Source organism: Doryrhamphus excisus, chromosome 15 (assembly GCF_030265055.1).
Source record: "Doryrhamphus excisus isolate RoL2022-K1 chromosome 15, RoL_Dexc_1.0, whole genome shotgun sequence".
NCBI classification, from domain to species: Eukaryota; Metazoa; Chordata; class Actinopteri; order Syngnathiformes; family Syngnathidae; genus Doryrhamphus; species Doryrhamphus excisus.
In genome coordinates, this window is record NC_080480.1 from 423218 (window position 1) to 444143 (window position 20926).

At 48.7% G+C, this 20926-nt stretch overlaps 2 protein-coding genes across 3 annotated transcripts in view; both read left to right on the forward strand.

Moving 5' to 3' along the window:
- Positions 1–460: 460 nt before the first annotated feature.
- kpna2 (karyopherin alpha 2 (RAG cohort 1, importin alpha 1)) lies at positions 461–3740 on the forward strand. Of its 2 annotated transcripts, none has more exons than XM_058050046.1 (11): positions 461–609; positions 841–942; positions 1055–1195; positions 1473–1561; positions 1647–1915; positions 2004–2098; positions 2409–2672; positions 2749–2982; positions 3050–3232; positions 3296–3445; positions 3514–3740. In XM_058050046.1, exons 2-11 carry the CDS (start codon positions 886–888, stop codon positions 3601–3603), a joined length of 1572 nt encoding a protein of 523 aa, XP_057906029.1. In that variant the 5' UTR covers positions 461–609; positions 841–885; the 3' UTR covers positions 3604–3740. The 2 variants fall into 2 exon arrangements, with proteins under 2 accessions (XP_057906029.1, XP_057906030.1); XM_058050047.1 differs by lacking the exon at positions 461–609 and adding an exon at positions 656–676.
- Positions 3741–4473: 733 nt separating this feature from the next.
- smurf2 (SMAD specific E3 ubiquitin protein ligase 2) overlaps positions 4474–20926 on the forward strand; it is a 34307-nt gene continuing 17854 nt past the window's right edge. The window contains exons 1-2 of the mRNA XM_058050011.1: positions 4474–4962; positions 19403–19441. Coding sequence (XP_057905994.1) covers positions 4911–4962; positions 19403–19441 — 91 coding nt within the window. The 5' untranslated portion in view covers positions 4474–4910. The remainder of the gene's footprint in view (positions 4963–19402; positions 19442–20926) is intronic.

Sequence of the window (20926 nt, forward strand, 5' to 3'; positions counted from 1 at the left end):
AATATATACTTAAAAATAATGTGATGAGTACAGCTGTGACTACAAGAATTAAGTTGTCAAGTAGCAATTTTAGATCAAATGCTCTATTATGAAAAAGAATGACATACATATAAATACATATTTTTAAATCACAAGAACAAAAAAAGTGAAAAAGTTCTAATTTGGAAACTAGAATATTTTTCCATGGGATGTGGAATTCATGGTTCTGGCTTTGACTTTCATCTCACAGCCCTGCTTGTGTGCACATGTGGACCCTATTTCAATGAAAAGAGATGATTTATTTAGAATAGGCAAAAAAGGGCCAAACATTTCACCCAAATGTTTAAGTGATAACTACATAGAGAATTATACACGACAATAAAAGGTGACGTGTCACATTTACATGCAAAAATGTACTTGAGTGAAAATTTGAATTACCCCGGCCAAATCTCGCGATACTACAGGAGGTGACACCACTTCCGGTGCCCGCAGTGTTTCTTTTCAAACAGGCCAATGGAGTGAGCGGCTCGGCTGCTTGTGCTCAAACAGCCCAATCAGAAGGCTTTGCTCCAGGAATTTAAAGGTCTGTGCGGCATTTTGCTCCCATTTAAGATCCTTTTCCACAAGCAGGTAAGTCACGGTGTTTCTTTCTCTTGACATTTTCCCCATTGAAACTCCTTCGGACGACTTTTACACGGTGTGTGTTAGCATTCTAACATGTCCGTAGTTGAAATGAGTGTTTTTTTTGTTAGCTAATCTGTCCGGCCTGCTTCATACTTTTTCCCTCGTCATGCTAGCGTCACGAGGCGGCGCCAACTTGAAATGGAAGCTAGCAACCAACTTTTGTGTCTTTGGCCACAGGAGCTGCTCACAAAGTCGACTTTTCACACCTGACACTGGGGGAAAATGTCCGAGAACGCCGAACGTCTGAGCAAGTTCAAGAACAAAGGCAAAGATGCTAATGTAAGTAATCATGGACGTGCTCGTCCGCCGCCATGGCGCAGTCATCGGCTGATATATATGATATATATATATATATACATATATGATACATATTTGTACATAACAAACGTAGGAGCTTCGACGCAGGAGAGCGATGGTTTCCGTGGAACTCCGCAAAGCCAAGAAAGATGATCAGATGTTCAAAAGAAGGAACGTGGGTGCCCTTCCCGAGGAGGCCACCTCGCCCCTCCAAGAGAAGAACCAAAACAACCAGGTAAGGCTGGACACGCCTCTGCTAGCCTTACAGTCTCCTTCACGGTCCAAAGTACTTGGTTCCGGTCCGTCCCTATGGTGGAGGTACTGTACATTGTTGTGGTCCATCCCTACGTGGAGGAACAGCGGTCATAAGATTCAAAGTCAAGATGTTTTTGTGACCCATTAAGTCTTAGCCATGTTGTCATAAATGAAATTATTTTAATTTTAAATCCACATACAGATTTTTGGGTTCTTCTTTATGACCCCATATTTTGTATCCATGCGCGTGTTTGCAGACTTCCAGTCAGTGGACGGTTGCGGAGATCGTCAGCGGCGTGAACAGCGGCAACACGGAGTCTCAGCTGCAGGCGACCCTGGCAGCACGGTAAGGCTGGTCCACGTTCTTCCTTCCATCAACGGATTCCTGCTACCAAAAGTCACCGTGTATTTATTTTATTTTTGGAATAAAGCAAACTGCTGTCCCGGGAGCGGCACCCCCCCATCGACCAGATCATCAGCGCGGGTCTGATCCCCAAGTTTGTGGCCTTCCTGGGACTGTCGGCGTGCCCTCCTATCCAGTTTGAGGCTTCCTGGGCTTTGACCAACATCGCCTCCGGGACGTCCGATCAGACGGCCGCTGTTGTCGAGGGCGGGGCCATTCCCGCCTTCATCAGCCTGGTCACTTCCCCCCACCAGCACATCAGCGAGCAAGCCGTCTGGGCTCTTGGAAACATTGCTGGTATTTCATCTTTTCATATTTGCTCTATGGATATGATACGACTCATCGCTTGGACGGGCGCGTACAATCACCGCTTCCTTCTGAACAGGCGATGGATCGGCTCTGAGGGACAAGGTGATCAAACACGGAGCTGTGGCCCCCCTGCTGAGTCTGATCACGGTTCCAGACCTCGCTGGATTAAATGTGAGTTCATCGGTGGGGGTTTCTGCCGTTTGCAGTCCAACACGAGTCGCTGATGGTCAAATAATATACATAATCAATTATTGGCAGATGCCTGGTGGGATACATTGTGGTCAGCCATTGATGCATATCCTTCAAGTCATAAATATTTAATATTAAGTTGTAAATCATGAATAAAGTCAAGCAGGTCAAGTATTTTAGATTAGGGGCGCTAATTGATCTAGGATGTGGACCATCCCTCCGTGACCACCAGGAGGCAGCCCAACTACAACGTCAAGGTTTTAATGGGTGTTCTTCCTTGATCTCCCCCCAGCCTGGTTACCTGAGAAACGTGACGTGGACGGTGTCCAACCTGTGTCGCAACAAGAACCCGTCCCCCCCCATCAGCGCCATCCAGCAGCTCTTGCCCGCGCTCATCTGCCTCCTTCACCACGACGACAAAGAGGTGCTGGCTGATGCCTGCTGGGGCGTGTCCTACCTGACGGATGGGTCCAACGATCGTATCGAGGTGGTGGTCCAAGCAGGCCTGGTGCCTCGCCTGGTCCAGCTGCTCGGCTGTGGGGAGCTGTCTGTGGTGGTAGGTACCTTGATGGCGTCTGCACGTGGAAGAACATACTGTAACTTGACTTAAGAGATGCCCCCCCCCCTCTTAGACCCCTTCTCTGCGTGCCATCGGTAACATAGTGACTGGCACAGATGAGCAGACTCAGACAGTGCTCAATGCCGGGGTCCTGGCCATGTTCCCCCAACTACTGTGCCACAACAAGGCCAATATTCAGAAGGAAGCCGCCTGGACGTTGTCCAACATCACTGCGGGGAAAGACACCCAGATCCAGGAGGTCATCAATGCGGGCCTTGTCCCACATTTGGTCAATGTGCTAGTGAGGGTACGTTGGAGCTTCTCCTCCCAAGACCTCCCCGGAGACACGTTCTCATTGTCGTGGTCCCGTGCAGGGTGACTACAAAACCCAGAAGGAGGCGGTGTGGGCCGTGACGAACTTCACCAGCGGGGGCACCGTGGAGCAGGTGGTGTGCTTGGTGCAGTGCAACGTCCTGGAGCCGCTTCTCAACCTTCTCTCCTCCAAGGACAGCAAAACTGTCCTGGTCATCCTGGATGCCATCACAAACATATTCTTGGTAGGTTCCACATCCGTGTTGGATCTCAAAGGAAAAAGTCCACCTCACGCTTTGTTTTTTTAGGCTGGTGACAAAATTGGGGAGTCGGACAAGTTGGCCCTGATGATTGAGGAATGCGGCGGACTGGATCGAATCGAAGGGCTGCAGTCGCATGAGAACGAGACCATCTACAAAGCAGCCCTCCACCTCATCGAGAAATACTTCTCTGAAGAGGTGATGTCATTTACCGTGGAAACCTTTGTCATGCTTGCACACGTTTACCTTTCCTCCCTCGTTCCCAGGATGGGGAGTTGGAGTCGGTCGCCCCGGAAGCAACTGCCGATGGTTACGCTTTCCACATCGGCGAAAACCAGAGCACTTTCAATTTCTAAACGGAGACTCCACTGTACTGTTGTTTCACTGTCACGCTTTGTCCTTGTTCATGTCATGTATGTAGTATATATGTATGTACTGTACATACGTGTTACCACTCAGTCAACCACAAATGTAAATAAAGAATTGGACCACGTGTCGTTTTTTATTTTAATGATTTAGCTGCCATTTAATCACAATGGTTGGCATGTGGAAAGAACGTCAGCCTCCTGAACCTTTTATTTGTAGACATTTTAGTCTTATAATTACCTTCTAATGCTTGTAGTTGTACTGAAGTATTGGTATAGGAATGCGTTCTATCAGAAACCTCCAACTACAACCAGAAGTGGGCGCTCTAGTGAACCTTTTTAAAGTAGCAATTGTGATTATTTTAGTGCGAGTGTCTTATTTATAACTAATATCTGTCTTGTAGGGGTGTTATGTCATGCTTAGAGGGCTCTAAAGTTACAAAACACTTAAATATTTAATATCTAAATTGCAAAACTGTCATGAAACCTCTGCAAGGTGATGAGTGTACTCTAACGCTAATATATTTGTTTTTAGACATGTACTACACACAGTATATATTTACATGTACTTGTATGTATAGAAACTTAATTAGTGACCTTCATATTAGTGTCTTCAGTTGGCTAGGGCAATACCACATTTGGATACCGATACAGTACTGATACAGTAGTTGGACATTTTTTCAAGCACAAAGGGGAAAAATACTAGAGAAAATAAAAAGGAAAATATCATTTCTATATATACTATCGATATTTGTATCGATCAGCCCAGGTCTGGTAAAAGGTGAGAGTCGCATCGACCTGAGCTACGCCCCTGCATAAACCCATCAACGGCCATAAACGGGGTGGGGGTGGGAACGGCAAACCCAGAGGACACGCCGGAGGGGGGAGGGTGGGTGGTCGGACGAAGGTTGGAGGTCCGGCGGCACATGTTCCCGAAGTGTCGCGCCGTCGTCACCGGTCATCTCCCGGCAGGAGCAGCCTCCCCGAGCGGGATCCACGCCGGACGGCTCCACACTTCCACTCCCCGCCAGAGGAGAGCACGCCTCGCAAGATGTAACGCCGACGGTTGGAGGAGCTCTCATTCCTTCCCATGCACTTTGCAACGGCGCTCCGGCCGCCGGTTCCCCCTTTTGGGCTTTCCGTTTTCATTTTTGCATTTGCCAGCAGACGCGATGGCAGTTCCGTCCACATCCGGGCCACAATGCCGTGACTCCATTATTGTCTAAAAGTGGCGGAGAGGCTGATAAACCTGCTTATTTTTCCGCCCGAAGCGCCGTGAAGGCCGGGACAAAGAGGTGATGTCGAACCAAGGAGTTCGGCGGAACGGGCCGGTGAAGCTGCGACTAACAGGTAGGTAGCCGTGTTTGTTTGTCTTAAATCCCCGAGTAAGGCTCGTGTCTGCCGCACACACTAGCTAGGAGGGCTCGGTGTATTTCCTGGATGGAAAGTGTTCCCATGGGCCGTGGACTTGGCTCGGCGCCGCTTCTCCCTGCCTTCGTTTGCCTGGCTGGCTTGTCTGCGGCTTCCGCTGAAAATATCTTCGTTTCCCCCCGGTTGTGCTCACATTAGCTTAACATTAGCGTGCTTTTGCTTATTGGCCGGGTTTTGCTGAATGTGCCGATCGTGGAATTTGTGTTAACCTCGCCAGCCTGAAGTCTGGCCCGGAGTAAAGTCCCAAGTCCTCCTAAGGAGGGACGTACCGTCGTACCGTATTTAGGATCTCATGTTTATTAGACGGATGGCTTGGCTGGACTGTCAGACTAGACCGGCTCATTTAAAGTTGGCTAGCTGGGTTAGCTAGTTGGGAGGGGGGGGGCGATTCAAATGTCAATCCATCGATACAAGTGGGGTATCGATACTGGCGTGATGAGATCGGTATCTTCCCAGGTCTCTTCTATGTCTATTTTCACAAGTTTTTGATTGTTGTTGTTACAATGTTTTGTTATATTTTTATATTATTATGTCGTTTATTTTGGCAGAACAATTTTTAGATTTTAATTTAAAGTGCTCAAGCCAAAATCAGTATGCGGAGTGGCGACTCCGAAATCATGAAAAAGTGGAAAGAAACAAACAAAGACATTTTTATATTACTTGAGGACTATACTACTACCGTCTTAGTAGTATTACTACTACTACCGTCTTCCACGAGCCTTGCCAGCCAGGGCGAGTTGGCTCGGCCACCCTGGTTCCATCCGCTATCGTTCATCAGGTAGCAGGACAGGCCGTTCATTAGTTGGCTTGTATTTGGCCGTGTCCTTAGTAAGTCTTTAGTAAGTCTTTAGTAAGTCTTTAGTCAGTCTTTAGTCAGTCTTTAGTCAGTCTTTAGTCAGTCTTTAGTCAGTCTTTAGTCAGTCTTTAGTCAGTCATTAGTAAGTCATTAGTAAGTCATTAGTAAGTCATTAGTAAGTCATTAGTAAGTCATTAGTAAGTCTTGAGTCAGTCTTGAGTCAGTCTTGAGTCAGTCTTTAGTCAGTCTTGAGTCAGTCTTGAGTCAGTCTTGAGTCAGTCTTGAGTCAGTCTTGAGTCAGTCTTCAGTAAGTCTTTAGTAAGTGCATGGATGTACTGTTGAGTGTGCCGGGTTCTTCACTTGATGGATTATTTTTAGTCGTTTTAGTCATTTGTATTTAATAAATTGAACTGTCCTTCCGGGACCTTCCGGAGCAGCAGAAAGACTCCAGTTGAACAAGACAATGTGGAGTATCATAGCACTAATATTAATGTCATCATTTGAAAACATAAGCCTATGGCCCAGAAATTGTCTTTGAGAATAATTAATCAAGAAAATTATGATTTTTTCGTCGTACAGCCCTATTATTGTTTTTTTTTTTGGGTTAAACATTTTTATGCTATAAAAGGCAATCATTGTGTTATCTATGTTTATTGTTTGCTTTTTAAATAATATTTAAAATGTTATTTTGGTTATCATTATGACCAAGAAATTATAGGTTTAAAAAAAAAAAAGTCACCAAATGATTGAAAGACGTTGAAGAAAGATCAAGTGAAGAAAGCATGGTTAGCGGTTTTGGCAACACCGGGCCTGTGTTTACCCAAACGTGCAGCATCACCAAGCCCTGCTAGCCGGCCTGCCGCTGCCGTGTGAGAATCCAGTCTTTGTACTGCAAACCTCGGTCTGGATCACATTTTGATCCGCGGGTCCCAAGAGTTTGGGAGTCGCACCACAGTGATGGCTTTTGTACGTCCTTAGTCCTGAAAGCTACAAACCAGGTCCTACCCTTCTAGAGCTAGAACCTGTTAGCCTGCTGATGCAGTTTGCTGCTCTGTTGGTCCGTCTCCTTCCTCCTCCTCCTCCTCCTCCTCCCCCCCCCCCCATAAGCTGTTTGGTTTGTGCCTTTTCAACACAAACAGCAAAAGGGTTTACATGAGCGCTCTGTGTTTTGACTGCGAGCGGGGCTGACAGCTGCCCCTTTTTGATGTACTTCCAGGACCTGACCCCAATCACATTCCTGGGAAGCCTGTATACGTGGACGTGCCAAATGAAATATTTAAGCGCCGCTGTTTTTCTCAGAGGCGTAAGTGGAGACAACAAGGCCTGATCTTAATGAGATGGATTTCATGAGATGCAGATGTTTGATTGCCAAGGACCGCTAGCCGCCATGTGTTTATGCTAGTCATTTATGCAAGCGTCGTTACAGAGGCTTTGCATATACGTACCGAGTATTGCTTACATAATGTCATCAACGCCTTCTTGTGTCTTTGGCGGACTCATGTCGGCTTTTCAAACCATTTTCCCCAAAGGGAATCATGGAAATAGAAACTATCTGTTCCAGGGTCAAACTGTGACAGACCACAAGTGTTGTTGTCATCTTGGCGTTTGGCTAGTTTTTACACTGGATGCCCGACCTTCCCACTTCATCCAGGCAAGGCATCACAACCCTACCAGGTCAACCTAGAGGGTCCGCGGTTCAGTGGAACTCGCTCAGGATGGTCCTGCTGATGTGGATCTGCCAGTTGACCATTTCATCAAGTCTTGGTCTTCTATCGTATTTCCTAAGCGGCCACTTTAGTCTACATTATATCCTACCAATCAGAGTACCAGGTCCTTCAAGACCTTCAGTACCAGGTCTTGTAGACCATGTTGGCACGTCTTTCCAGGGAAGAGACTAGTGTGTCCTATGGCTATGCAGACATGGAACCTAGCAAAGGAAAGATTAGACTCCTGTCTTCCATCAGAAAAACAATGTCCGTCGCTGGTGAACAAATGTAAACATATAGCTGAGGTTAGCACATAAACAATTAGCCCGTGAAACGTTTTAGTCCAAGTTTTTAACCCGGAAGCTCCCTGCTACGATTCCGAGGACTCCATTAGACTGAATTAGTTTGTCACCGCGGTCGGAGACGGCAGTGGTCTCCAGGAATGCGAGGAATGTGAGTCCGCTGTGGAAAAGGGAGGGAGTCGGACCTGGTAGAGCAGCTCTCCTCCTCCTTAACACCGAGTGACACGGCTCTAGCTCGCCCCGTCAAAGAAGCGTGGAAACTCAACACCTCCTCCAACCAGCCCGTTTCCTGGTTTGACAACCTCGTCTTTCACGTGCCACGTCATTCCAGACGCAAACGGGGAAGGAAGCGCTGGATGAAGGACGCCGTCTGGCGCTAAAAGCTAAATCTTTGTTTAGCCCCGCACAGCTGTGTAGAGGAGGGGGATGAGCCTCCTACCATGCCCCCCCCCCAGGAGTGATGGGGTCGATGGGACATCGTAGCTGCATGCCGTCCTGCATGCTGCAGAATGACCCCCGCTGAGGCACGCAACATTTCATCGGGAATTGTCGGATTAGCCAGCCTTCATCCATTCATTCATTCATTCATTCATTTTCTACCGCTTTTCCTCACGAGGGTCGCGGGGGGTGCTGGAGCCTATCCCAGCTGTCTTCGGGCGTAAGGCGGGGTACACCCTGGACTGGTCGCCAGCCAATCACAGGGCACATATAGACAAACAACCATTCACACTCACATTCATACCTATGGACAATTTGGAGTGGCTAATTAACCTAGCATGTTTTTGGAATGTGGGAGGAAACCGGAGTACCCGGAGCAAACCCACGCATGCACGGGGAGAACATGCAAACTCCACACAGAGAAGCCCGAGGGTGGGATTGAACCCTGGTCTCCTAGCTGTGAGGTCCCCTAGACCACCGTGCCGCCCAGCCTTCATCCAACCGTTTTTAAAAGCTAGTTTTCAGATCCGTCTCGTGTTCTCGTACAATCATAACCGCTAGCGAAATGGGATTACCCTGAGGCGCTCCATGGCGCACCATGGCGCACCATGGCGCACCATGGCGCTCCATGGCGCTCCATGGCGCTCCATGGCGCTCCATGGCGCTCCATGGCGCTCCATGGCGCTCCATGGCGCTCCATGGCGCTCCATGGCGCTCCATGGCGCTCCATGGCGCTCCATGGCGCTCCATGGCGCTCCATGGCGCTCCATGGCGCTCCATGGCCCAAAAGCCAAAACGAAGCAATTTTAGCATCTTTGAGCCCTCTAGAAATGGAATACCTCGGATAGTGGACTAGAAGGACTCATTTGGAATACCTCGGATAGTGGACTAGAAGGACTCATTTGGAATACCTCGGATAGTGGACTAGAAGGACTGGTTTGGTGCGAGCTGCGATGATGTCATCATATAAAAGAACCTTTTCATGGCCGCAGATCTACGACTGTCGTCTGTAGATACATTTTTCCGGAAGTGAAGTGAAACAAAAGCGGGAGCAGTTCTTCCTAAAACTCACATGGTGTCACCTCAGATCCGAGAGCACGCTTTGGTTGCCGCACTTTATTGTATTTGTGGAAAATGCTTTCAAATCCCAATTTTGGAACATTCTCCATCCATCCATCTTCTATCCCGCTTATCCTCACTAAGGTGGCGGCTATGCTGGAGCCTATCCCAGCTGTGTTCGGGTCTTCTCTCCCTGAGCTTTTTATGATGTTCACTTTCACTTTAGTGGTGACGGCTTTCCTTTTCCTTGGCGGGTGTCATTCCTAGTCTGATCCAGGGGGAATAAAAAGGCCAAAGAAGTAGCATCTTTTCCTGCTGTTCCCAAATCTGTTTTTCAGGAACTCCATTTTGGAGTCACCACGTGACGTGTTCGGCATATGGTTTGCTCATCGGAATTCTTCGGTGTGGTGCGGACCAGCACACGGCACGCTGGTATCTCAGTGGGATTCCCTAGTATTCTCCGTGCGCTCATTCCCACCTCCTCTGTCTGAGTCACTCCTGTTCTTTCCCATTCCGAGCTTCATCCCCCATCACTCCGCGTCCAAGGAGCTTTTCCCGCCCACCCTCGCAAGAGCTTCCTCTGAATCCACTTTCATCCATTCTGCTCACAGAAACACTTGTGTTCATCATCTGGTGTTCAGACAGGAAACGTGGAAATTTAGCAGATATTCTTTCCGAAATGAAGCATTTTAAAGTATAAAAATAGCTCCATGAACTCAAATACAAATATTATGCATCCACAAGACGCGTTCAAAGACGCTGTGATGATCTGCAGTGGTCACGGGGTGTCGGTACGTGAGACACACAAGCACCAGATTCGAGCACCGGACGGTTTGAATGATCTCACAGGTACAATAATCGCTAAGAGGCTACCCACACCAAGCTGAACCCCCGACATCGCCCTCGGTCATCCCCATGCTGTACTGGATGAGTGTCAGGCTGATTGTAGGGGTGTTATTTAATGTGTAGATGACTCTAATCATGTCAAACGTATATAGAAGGTCATAAACAGGTTTTCTCTGCTCTGACTTTGAAATCCACTAGTAACTGGCGGGTTTGGAAGCGACCAACGGCGAGGACGGCAGAGAAACTACAGCAGTGGTGTGTTCATGGACCTCCAAAAAAGATGCCTAATTGTCAGTGAATCCAATGTACGTATAGCTGTGACGCGGGGGCACATAGGGGGGCGTGTAAGGGCCACACACCTGAGGGGAGCGTCCCTGCCCTCACGCTGCAGTTGCCCTCTCGTGTGCCCATTTTTTTGAATTCTGGCGACCAGAGCGCCGAGAGCCTCCTTTAATGACAGCCCACAAGGAATGTAAATATGGCGTCCAGACGAGAGGAGGAGTTAGAACTCAATTCCGAGCCATGCCACATTGCAGCCTATCTCTGCTGGAGCACGTTGGATTGTTGACCTCGGACGACTGGAAATCCTCCGTGGTAATCTGACTGCTCGTTAGCGGATTGGCATCCAATGTCAGTGCCCCCCCCGTTTTAATTTCTCATAGCGGTCATTCTCAGCTCCCAATATGATTGATGTTAGAGATCCTTGGCATGAATGTCATTTCCTCGTCTTGCTGGTTCAGACGCGTGATGACGATCGTCTCCCAGTACTGTCCCAGCAGGTTTCCACATGGCGTCATGAACTGTCAATGGTCGCCGTGTAGGCGTGGCGCGTCTCACTCTGCCGGAGCGGCCAGATTGATGGAGGCACGTAACCCGATATAAATACTTCAAACCCGGGTAGACGGGCTTGAGTCGGGTCTCTAACGTCTCCAGTTTGACTTACTGGGAAGTGTGTATGTTCGGGGAGGGGGGGGGGGGTTGGACGCCAACAGCTGACCGGAGACGTCTGTCTGTGTCTGGGCCTGGCGCTTGAGCCCCGTCCGTCCTCCGAGGAGGCGGCATCAGAAGTTGTTTATATTCACGGCCGATCACGTTACAAACGCCATCTTGTCTGAAGTTGAACAAACAGACCAGCAGATTCCTGCACGGCCGGGCCAACGCCGGCGTTCAAGCCCCAGGTCTTTGTGCTCCAGATGTGTGAGAATCCGCTCTTTAGTCCGCCATTCCTGAAGGATGTGGAGCAGTCTGGTTGGATGTCCTGCTCGGGAAACTCGTTTCATGAGCAAACGTTTGGTGACGTATGGTTTGGCTTTACCATATGAAGTTATTGGAAATAATAATAATAGTCGCCATTTTCAGTCACATGAAGCCCCAAATAGTACGACTAATGTCATTATTGTCTCATTTGCATATTTGGCCGTGACGCATGTGCTTGTCATTTTTATGGACGCCGTGGGAGACAAAATGTGAACGTGAAATCATCATCTCACGCTCCCAAGCGGGAGCAGGAACAGATGGGAAGTTGCACTCGGCAGACATGTTTGGGAAAGCCGACGGGGGACGCATGTTGGAACCGTACAAGCCATCGGTGATCGGCTATCATCATATCCAATATTCCATTTACTGTGAATTGTAAACTGTAAACGGTCCCGTTATAATGTGTTCATTGAAGTAGCCGTGGAAGTCGTACTGCATCCGCACGGGGCGACCCGTTCCAAGCGATGATGTCATCGGCGCTGGGTTAAATTTAGGCCGCATGCATGATGTCACGTCTTGCTGCCGCGTGCCGTCCGCTTCACACGTGGCCGAGAAAGCCGTTCCCGACACGCGCCTGCACCACCGCCACCGCCGTATCTCGCCGAGACATCGGACTCCCTAAATCCACGTGGACTGCTGGCGACGAACGCCTGGTGTCTCACAGTGACGTTTCTTTCCTGGTCCATTTTCCATTTGATGGACGTCTGAAGCTTTCATCTCGGATGATGACATAACGGTCCTGATTGTTGAAGTCCACCACGTTAGCTGGAATGATGGAATGATGTAACGTTTGCTCCTCCACGAAGTAGTGAACTCATTATTGGAAACTTCAGCTTCCCAGCGGTGGCTCCAGACCAGGCAGCGGCGTGTTCCTCGGCTCCTGTGCTATGCGGCCTCTCCTCCATGACATCAGAGGGGGGCAGCGGAGCCGAGAGGGAGGCCAGCGGAGCAGCCCAGCCACTCCGCTTGGGTCCGGGCCAGCGGCAGTGCAAGCTTGCAGAACCCCGGGCTCGGTTCCGCTGGCTGTTTTGACTTCTCACTGCAGCGGCAGCGGTGACGGCACGGTGGAAGACTTGACTCGCCTGGCGGCCTCCCCGTCAGGCACGTTGTCGCACGCAGAGTGGAAAGAGATGGATGTGCTGGCAGGGCCCACAACGCTGCCAATGTGGAATGGTTTCCCACTATTTGGAGCTGAAAATAGTCGGGGTGGACTCCTGCGTTATGCAACGGTCGAGGACTTGACTCACGGAGGGAAAAGGTGACGTGAGACGGCTGAAATGTTCTCACACTAAAAATGTTGCCAGTCTCTTTCCTCTTGCGTGTTTGTGTGTGCTGAGCTTCCTCGTGTTGTCCAGCAGGTTTTTGCAGAGCGACTTAAATGCCGCCTTTGTTGGACTTCTTTCCCTTTGTACCCGAGCAGCTTCCTCTTCCTGTCCTAAACTGGTTTGTTCAGGAAGACGTATTTACCAACGCTTCATGTCGCGGTCATGTCTTGTCAACGTCAGGACAATAAAACCTACCCTGAGTTCCTACACTGGACAACGGGCTTTCTTTCTGCCACGAGAATCCCCCTTTACACCTTTTTGCATAAAAACATAAACATAAAAATAGACGTCTGATAACGGCTTTTATGCTTTTATATCAGGGGTGCTCACACTTTTTCAGCATGCGAGCTACTTTTAAAATGAGCGAGTCAAAATGATCTACCCACTACAAAAATGCAAAACATCTATTTATTTTCAAATGTATTGAGGATTATTTGTACGTACAATGTATGTTGATGTACCTTACATAACCAAATGAGCCAATATTGCAAAACACACATAATTAACTATTAACATTTTTTGTAATTACCTGAGTTTACTTTGATGACTTGCACTGAATTGAACCAGCCAGGGATGCATAGTCCGGACAGTAGCTGCTGATAGCCAGCCTCAAGCACACTTCCAAATGTTTATCAGTCATGGATAATATCCGTATCATAATATCCGTATAATATTCCATATCCGTATGGAAGTGATATGTTTTTTGCCTTTTTACTTGGTCCAGTTTTTGCCTTTTTACTTGGTCCAGCTCCTTCACTCATTTTAGTGACCATAAACTTTAGCGAGGGCTTTAAAATCTCGCAATTCGCCGACTAGCTTAGCACTTTGCATCGTTGTTTACGCATGAGCGGTGACCTGAAGGTCAAAATTCAGTTGTCATCTGATTGGTTGTCCTGTATGTCAATCAAGTAACGGGGATGGATGATAGGCTGACATCGTAAGTTCTGCTGCACTTAGAGACGTTGTTTGATTTGATTGGTCGCCCGAAGGGCAACATTCAGTTGTCATCTGAATGGCTGCCCTGTATATCAATCAAGTGACGGCATTGATGCTGGGATGATATTTTTTTAATGTCACGCCGCGATCGACCAGCGATCGACCAGTACCACCTCCGCGATCGACCGGTAGCTCGCGATCGACTTAATGAGCACCCCTGTTTTATAATATACACGCTGTAACCGTTTAGTACCGGGAACGTTCATGATGACTGATTTTGCATTACCAGAACTTCCTTCCTGGATGGTTCCTGGATGGAACCTAGCGGCAGAGAAACAAGGCCCCCACCTAGCCTTGACTTCTCCAACACAGCATAGGCCGCTCCAGTGTGTAGCCTTACCTTCGTGGTGGTTTGGGTGCTTTGGGGCGTTGGCAGAGCCGTGCTGACCCGCTGCGGGCGAGTTAGTGCTGAAGTTCATAGGAGGAACAAGTCTTTCCCATTACGTGCGTGACAATGTGTTGTGTTCGTAACGTATCTTTATTAGCAAACACAACAGGAACAGCAAGCATCGCTACGACGCCCAGGGCTTGTTCCTATCGCTGCGGCATTTGGAAAAGTGCAAACCGCTTGCCAGAGACGACGAATATGGCGAAGTATTGACTTCATACGTGACTACGGCGCCTTCATGAATCCAAACTGCAATCAAAACGTCACGTATTGATTGGACACGTGATACGAGAGCGCGAACGGCGCCGGCCAGCCCAGCGTTGAGGCCACGTGTCTGGTTGCGCTTCAAGAGATCTCTCGGCACTCCAGCAGGTGCTGATTATGATGGATGATGATGATGATGATGATTTATGGCTTTTCCTACCCTTTTGTCCCGATGAGAAGCTACGCTAGGCTACGTCGTGTCTGCCGTCTGCTCACTGTGATTTCGGCTCAGCAGATGTCCCATGTCGGAGTTGTCATTTGTTGCGTTGCAGAATCGGATACGTTCCCGAAGGTTCCCTAACGTCTCCTTTCTGTTCTCCCCCCTCCCGTGCCGGCGTGCCCATCCATCACTTGGAGCACGTGTGAGATGAAGACGGAGCACGGCTCCGAATGCCTCAGTAATTGTTAGAAACTTGGAAATGGCCATCAACATATTTTCCTTTCATTCCAAAACATTCTTCCATGTTTTTGTCTGTGAGGAAAACGATGCACAGGAGGATTGTGTTGCTCGATCTCCTTCCTAATGTTCTAAATCTTGGAAATGGTATCAAATGTTTCCTGGCAGTTAGAAGTTCCACAATGACTCAAATATGTATGCATGTGTATATCATGTATATGCAGGATGGGACCAAAGGATGGCTTATCATGGATCTGGTTCTTCCCATGGCCTACATGTCCTAGTGGTTGGACTTGACCGCATCTCCACAGGTTGCCTGCCCAGTGACAGGCTGGACTGGATTTTCAGAGGGCGAGCGGCACGCGGGGGGTGTCACCATCTAATGGAGGACGGTGTGGAGATCAGCAGGCAGCAGATGAAGAACAGGTTCTCTCACGCAGCCGTCAGTCTGCTTCCTTGTATCTTCTGCCATCTTCCATGAAGCCACGCGGCGGCTCAAAGGCAGCGTGGCGGGAAAAGGAAAGACTTGTTTATAGATGAACAATGCTACGAAGAAGCTGGTCCAAGGGGTGGAGTCACAACATGGCTGTCAGACCACAAGACCGAGGAAAGGTAGCAGGGAGCGGTGTCAGACTGTCTGGGGTGGGGGGTCGGCACGCTGGGCTGGGGGAACCAGGTGGACAGGAAGGGGGGGCTTAGACGCGGGTCAACCTGAACCGCTGAAGAGGTCTGTGTCGTCCCACATCCATCCATGGTCCCCCACCAGTAGGAAACGGCTTTACTCTCTTTGCATATTCTTGACAACTGGGACTTAAGACGGGGTGGGAATGGTGGAACATGGTTCCCACCCTCCATTTCCTCCCCCCACACTGGCTCCAGTGTCATGGTTAACCCCAGAGCAAGAGACTGGGGGCACTTTGAGCCCACTTTGGTCTTTCCCATGCTCCATTGTGCCGGTCTGAATGGCTTCTGGTTCTGGAATCCGCTTGGATGTCGCTTCCCTCCAGATGAAAGAGCCGACAGCTGACGCGTCATCCCGCCATCTGATTGTTGCCATGGCGATGCCCGCTCCCTCCCTCCCCCCCCAGACGTCACGTGACCTCTCCCTCGCCAGGTGTTTGGCTTGCGTCTGGCGGAGAGCATTGATTCGCCGGCACAGTGGGGCCCTTTGTGCCCCCCCGTCTGGGGAGAAACTCGCCCCGTCCTCTTCCCGCAGGTGGAAGTCAAACGTCACCCCAAAGGCCCCCATCTGCCTGTTGCCACCCAGAGGGCCCCGTGTGTGCGGGCTGATAATGACCTTGTGGGCAAAGGTGGGGCCCCGTTGACGTGACTAATAAGCTGCTGACTGCCCAGCAGCCACCCGGAGCGTCCACGTCTAACCCACCGCTTGAGTCCTGACACATTGGCTAAGTGGGGGTGGGGGTGTGAGGCCGTCAGCGGCTGTTGGATGACGCTGCATTTCACGTGTGTCGGCCTTCTATCCATCACATCCTCACGTTTCTTACCTTTCCTTCACCAACCACCTGAAGAGCTGGAACAGGACGTTCCGACGTTCCGACTCTTCGGTCATACCCGTCTATGCAGGTTTGCTAAGAGGGAAATGGCTGCTTCTATTTTCCAGCCTCATCTCTCATGAGGAACATCACCCTGTCTGTCTCGCTGCGTCTCCATGCCGCTTCTCCTCCCTCCAGCGCAGTCGTTAGTCGGAGGTGCGATCCCCGGCAGTGCGAGCGGAATGAGAAGCACGGGCAGCACAGAGACACCCTTCTCTCAGGCTTGCTCCAATACCGCCGTCGCTATGACGACACAGGATTCTAGATGGGCTCGGATGCCAAAGGGTTACTTGATGCTCTTCCGGTGCGTGTCTGTCTTTTCGGAGAAGAAACCGTCTGTAGGTCCCAGGATGGATTTCAGCAACTACTGAACAACGTATATTACTTGTCAGACTATTATGTAGTACTCGTGTTTCTTAGAAGTCAGGGTTCCATGTTTAAGTAAGTAAATGAGGTCTCTAATGTGTGGCTCTCATGCAAACACCATCAGTGAAAGTGAAAGTAAAACTTTGAAGTAGTTAGGACAGGTAAAGCCCTGCTAGTCATTCTCAGGTGGATTTATCAAACATCTCTCTACCATGCCAAAGACAGAAATATTGTATTTAAAGTGTATATGTATCTTGAACGCTGGCAAATTCTTGTCAACTGAGCTACTGTCTGGGACGGTGGACCCCCCCCCCCCCCCCCCCCCTCAGCAAGCAAAGATGTGCAGCCAGTAAATCACCCAGCCCAGCCACGGATACGGTCTGTCTTTTCATTTTTCCTCGATTTCGCTCCGCATGATGTCAGCAATTTCTTTTCGTTTATTGTCGTTCTTCTGCGGAGAACGTTCCAGCGGCCGCTCATCGTCGCTCAAGTGCTTTAGCAAAGTCAAATAGTCTGCCGGGAGTACGGATGAAGAAGATCAACTTCCCGCTAACCTGCTCCCAGCTGGTCATTGGCTTCAGTCTGACCTCGGATGTTCAAATCCCTTCCACGTAAGCCTCACACCGCCGCGCCGCGGCATAGTTTGATTAACCGACTAGATCGCACATTTTAATCTGTCTGAATGTGAAATAAAAGGCCGCCATGTCCCAATTCATGCACTTCCATACTCGCCTAGCACTCGGAATACTGAAGTGATCGGGTGTTTGGGGGGGGGGGGCTGTTGTTTTGGAGAGATGGATGTAAGCGAACGTCTAAATAAGAATCCTTTTCTTTACTCTGAACCTTCACACTCCCAGTTGGCTCCCCCGCCACCACGTTCTTCCTGCCTTGCCAGCCGGGCGGTTTTCCAGGCTGTAATCCAAGCCTGCATATGTTTTCCTAAGAAGCCTATATTGGTATCATTTTAGTGCCGCTTTCCTGCTCTGCGGCTCGCTGAATTGCATATGCCCTTTTTTTATACGGTCGTGGCGTCCTGGTACCCTTCATGTGTTCAATGCATGTTTGTGATGAACTTGTGGAAAGTCGATAACAGACCGGGATCTGCCTTTGGTGTCCGTGTACAGCAGGGGTGCTCACACTTTTTCAGCATGCGAGCTACTTTTAAAATGACCGAGTCAAAATGATCTACCCACTACAAAAATGCAAAACATCTATTTATTTTCAAATGTATTGAGGATTATTTGTACGTACAATGTATGTTGATGTACCTTACATAACCAAATGAGCCAATATTGCAAAACACACATAATTAACTATTAACATTTTTTGTAATTACCTGAGTTTACTTTGATGACTTGCACTGAATTGAACCAGCCAGGGATGCATAGTCCGGACAGTAGCTGCTGATAGCCAGCCTCAAGCACACTTCCAAATGTTTATCAGTCATGGATAATATCCGTATCATAATATCCGTATAATATTCCATATCCGTATGGAAGTCATATGTTTTTTGCCTTTTTACTTGGTCCAGTTTTTGCCTTTTTACTTGGTCCAGCTCCTTTTATTGACCATAAACTTTAGCGAGGGCTTTAAAATCTCGCAATTCGCCGACTAGCTTAGCACTTTGCATCGTTGTTTACGCATGAGCGGTGACCTAAAGGTCAAAATTCAGTTGTCATCTGACCAGCGATCGACCAGTACCACCTCCGCGATCGACCGGTAGATCGCGATCGACTTAATGAGCACCCCTGATGTACAGCATCCATTGGGAAGGAGGATCTGCCACCTGCTCCTTCGTGCTGGTGCTGGATGTTTGCATGTTTGCACGTTCTTGTTAATCATGATGCGGGAGTTGGATGGCAGCCACTGACCCCCCCCCAGCCCCGTGTGCTTGAGCACGTGCACGGCCGTCCGTGTTCAAGCCCACTGGAGGCAATGCATACCAGATGTTGTAGAAACCAGGCGGGGTTCTATGGAACGTAACACATTCCCAGGGATGTTTGCGGAAAGAAATTCTTCCTCATCTGCCAGGCATGTTCTGCCCCCCCCCCCCCTACCCGCCCCAAGGGGCTTTTGGTCTAGTCTGTATTTCTTGAACTGTAGCTGTGGTCATTAAACCTTCAACCTTCATGCGTTTGTGTCCACCACACGCAGGCAGCATGTTGGACAGTCGGAGGCTTTGCGTTGTGTTGAGGCTCCACGAGGAGGCTCGGCACCATCCGGTTTCTGCTCCACCTGAGATGATGCGGCGTGATCCGTAGACGTGCACGTCTGAGTATGCGTGGAATGGGATGGAGAGCCAGATAAATGGATTGCAGGGCTTGGGCTTGCGGTCTAGCGCTATCGGTGTGCCTTTGTCTATTTCTGTCAATAAAGTCTGAATACTCCCACCTGCACATGAGCCCCCGGGCTGGGGGGGGGGCACTCGGCAACACACCACGGAGGTGGACCTCACATCGGGCCACTTGCGTGCTCCAAATGTGTGAAATGGGCTCATATGGATCTTCCAGACGGGTCATATATTATGTTGGTGGAGGTTGTGGCGTCAATCATAAATTAGCATAAATATCTTGCATTGTTTCATAATCTGTAAAGAGGGCGTCTCTTAGGAATATTGCCATGAATATGACGTTATGTCATTAATCTGCCTTTTTCTTCTCTTGCAGTTTTGTGTGCCAAAAACCTGGTCAAGAAGGACTTCTTCCGTAAGTATGAGCCTACTTGTGTGCACGTTGTCGATAAATGCTATTTAGAGATTAGGGAATGTGGGTCACGTTGGGCTGATAAAATCCATGCTGTCAGTTTGCACAGATGTGAATGGTTTAGTAAAAATAAAACAATTCTCCGAGGAGGACGGAATGTCGTCTGTCCCAGTCGTGAGTCCTTGTCGGATAAATAGCGTATGACAATGAAAGTCAATAGAATGAATCCACCTCACTTTATTTTCCTCTTCCTTGGGAAATTGTGGGTGTTGTGTTGTGTGTTTTGGTGTGTTTGGGTCAGGCTGTCATGGTGAACGAGCATGTAAAGGTCTCGGGCTCGCTCAGGTGGTTTCTGTGGTGCCCATTCCTGCCATTCCAGTGCCGAGGAGCTGAGCAAACATTCCGTTTAGGGAGTCGCCGGAGAGCTGCGTCGACACCGCAGATAAGGCGGTGTGTCTGTCCGTGCGTGTCTGCGACTCCACGGGCTTCTGCCTCTTCCGACGTCTTATTGGCATTCACCAATCATGAAAAATAACTAGAAAAGGTCTGCATAAACATACACAAACAGCTAAATCAGAGGTAGGGAACCTATGGCTCGGGAGCCAGGTAGGGCTCTTTTGATGACTGTATCTGGCTCTCAAGCGTTTCTTACCACAATAAAAATGTATTTTTGCTAACATTTTAAAGTAAACATCACAGAAATGACTGTTAAAAATATTAAAAATCAACAACTTTCTTATGCATTTTAATCCGTCCATCTATATTCTGCTGCAATACGGCCGACCATATCTATCTTTCCTGATGATATTTTCCAGGTCAAACACCAAAACTTGATTATTACTGGGTAATGCGGTAGTCTACCTTGGTCATTAAGATGTAAATGTAAACTTTCCTCCTTTAGTCAAATAGTCACCTAGCTAAAGCTGCAGAACCAAGCCTTCTGGTGAAGATGGCCAAAAGAATGAAATATACTGAATACGGTTCAAAACCATGCAGCAGCAGAAGTTGCATTAATGGCAGCAAGTATTTGATTTATTATTAGACACTGCGCTGCTCACAAAAGTATGCTGGCCACACCCCCTTGGCGTGGGGTAGTGTGCCTGGTCTACGTAATTAGAGCCCATTATATCTAAAACTGTTGGTCTTACATAAAAATGCACACATTTTATTGCATTCAATGTTTAAAAAAATGTATATGGCTCTCACAGATACACATTTTAAAATATCTGGTCTTCATGGCTCTCTTAGCCAAAAAGGTTCCCGACCCCTGAGCTAAATAAACAGGGTCAGATATTCTATTTCCACGTGTCGCCTGCCTTATAAGGCCCTGTAACGTTCCTCAGGCATATTTATATGTAAAATGTATATATGTAGGAACTCACCAAGGAGTAATAATCAAAGCTGAACAGTAGGAGGAGTGATCGAAGCGCTGTTGGAATGTCAGTGTAGCAAAGGACGATTGTATCGTCCAATGGTAGAGGACATATC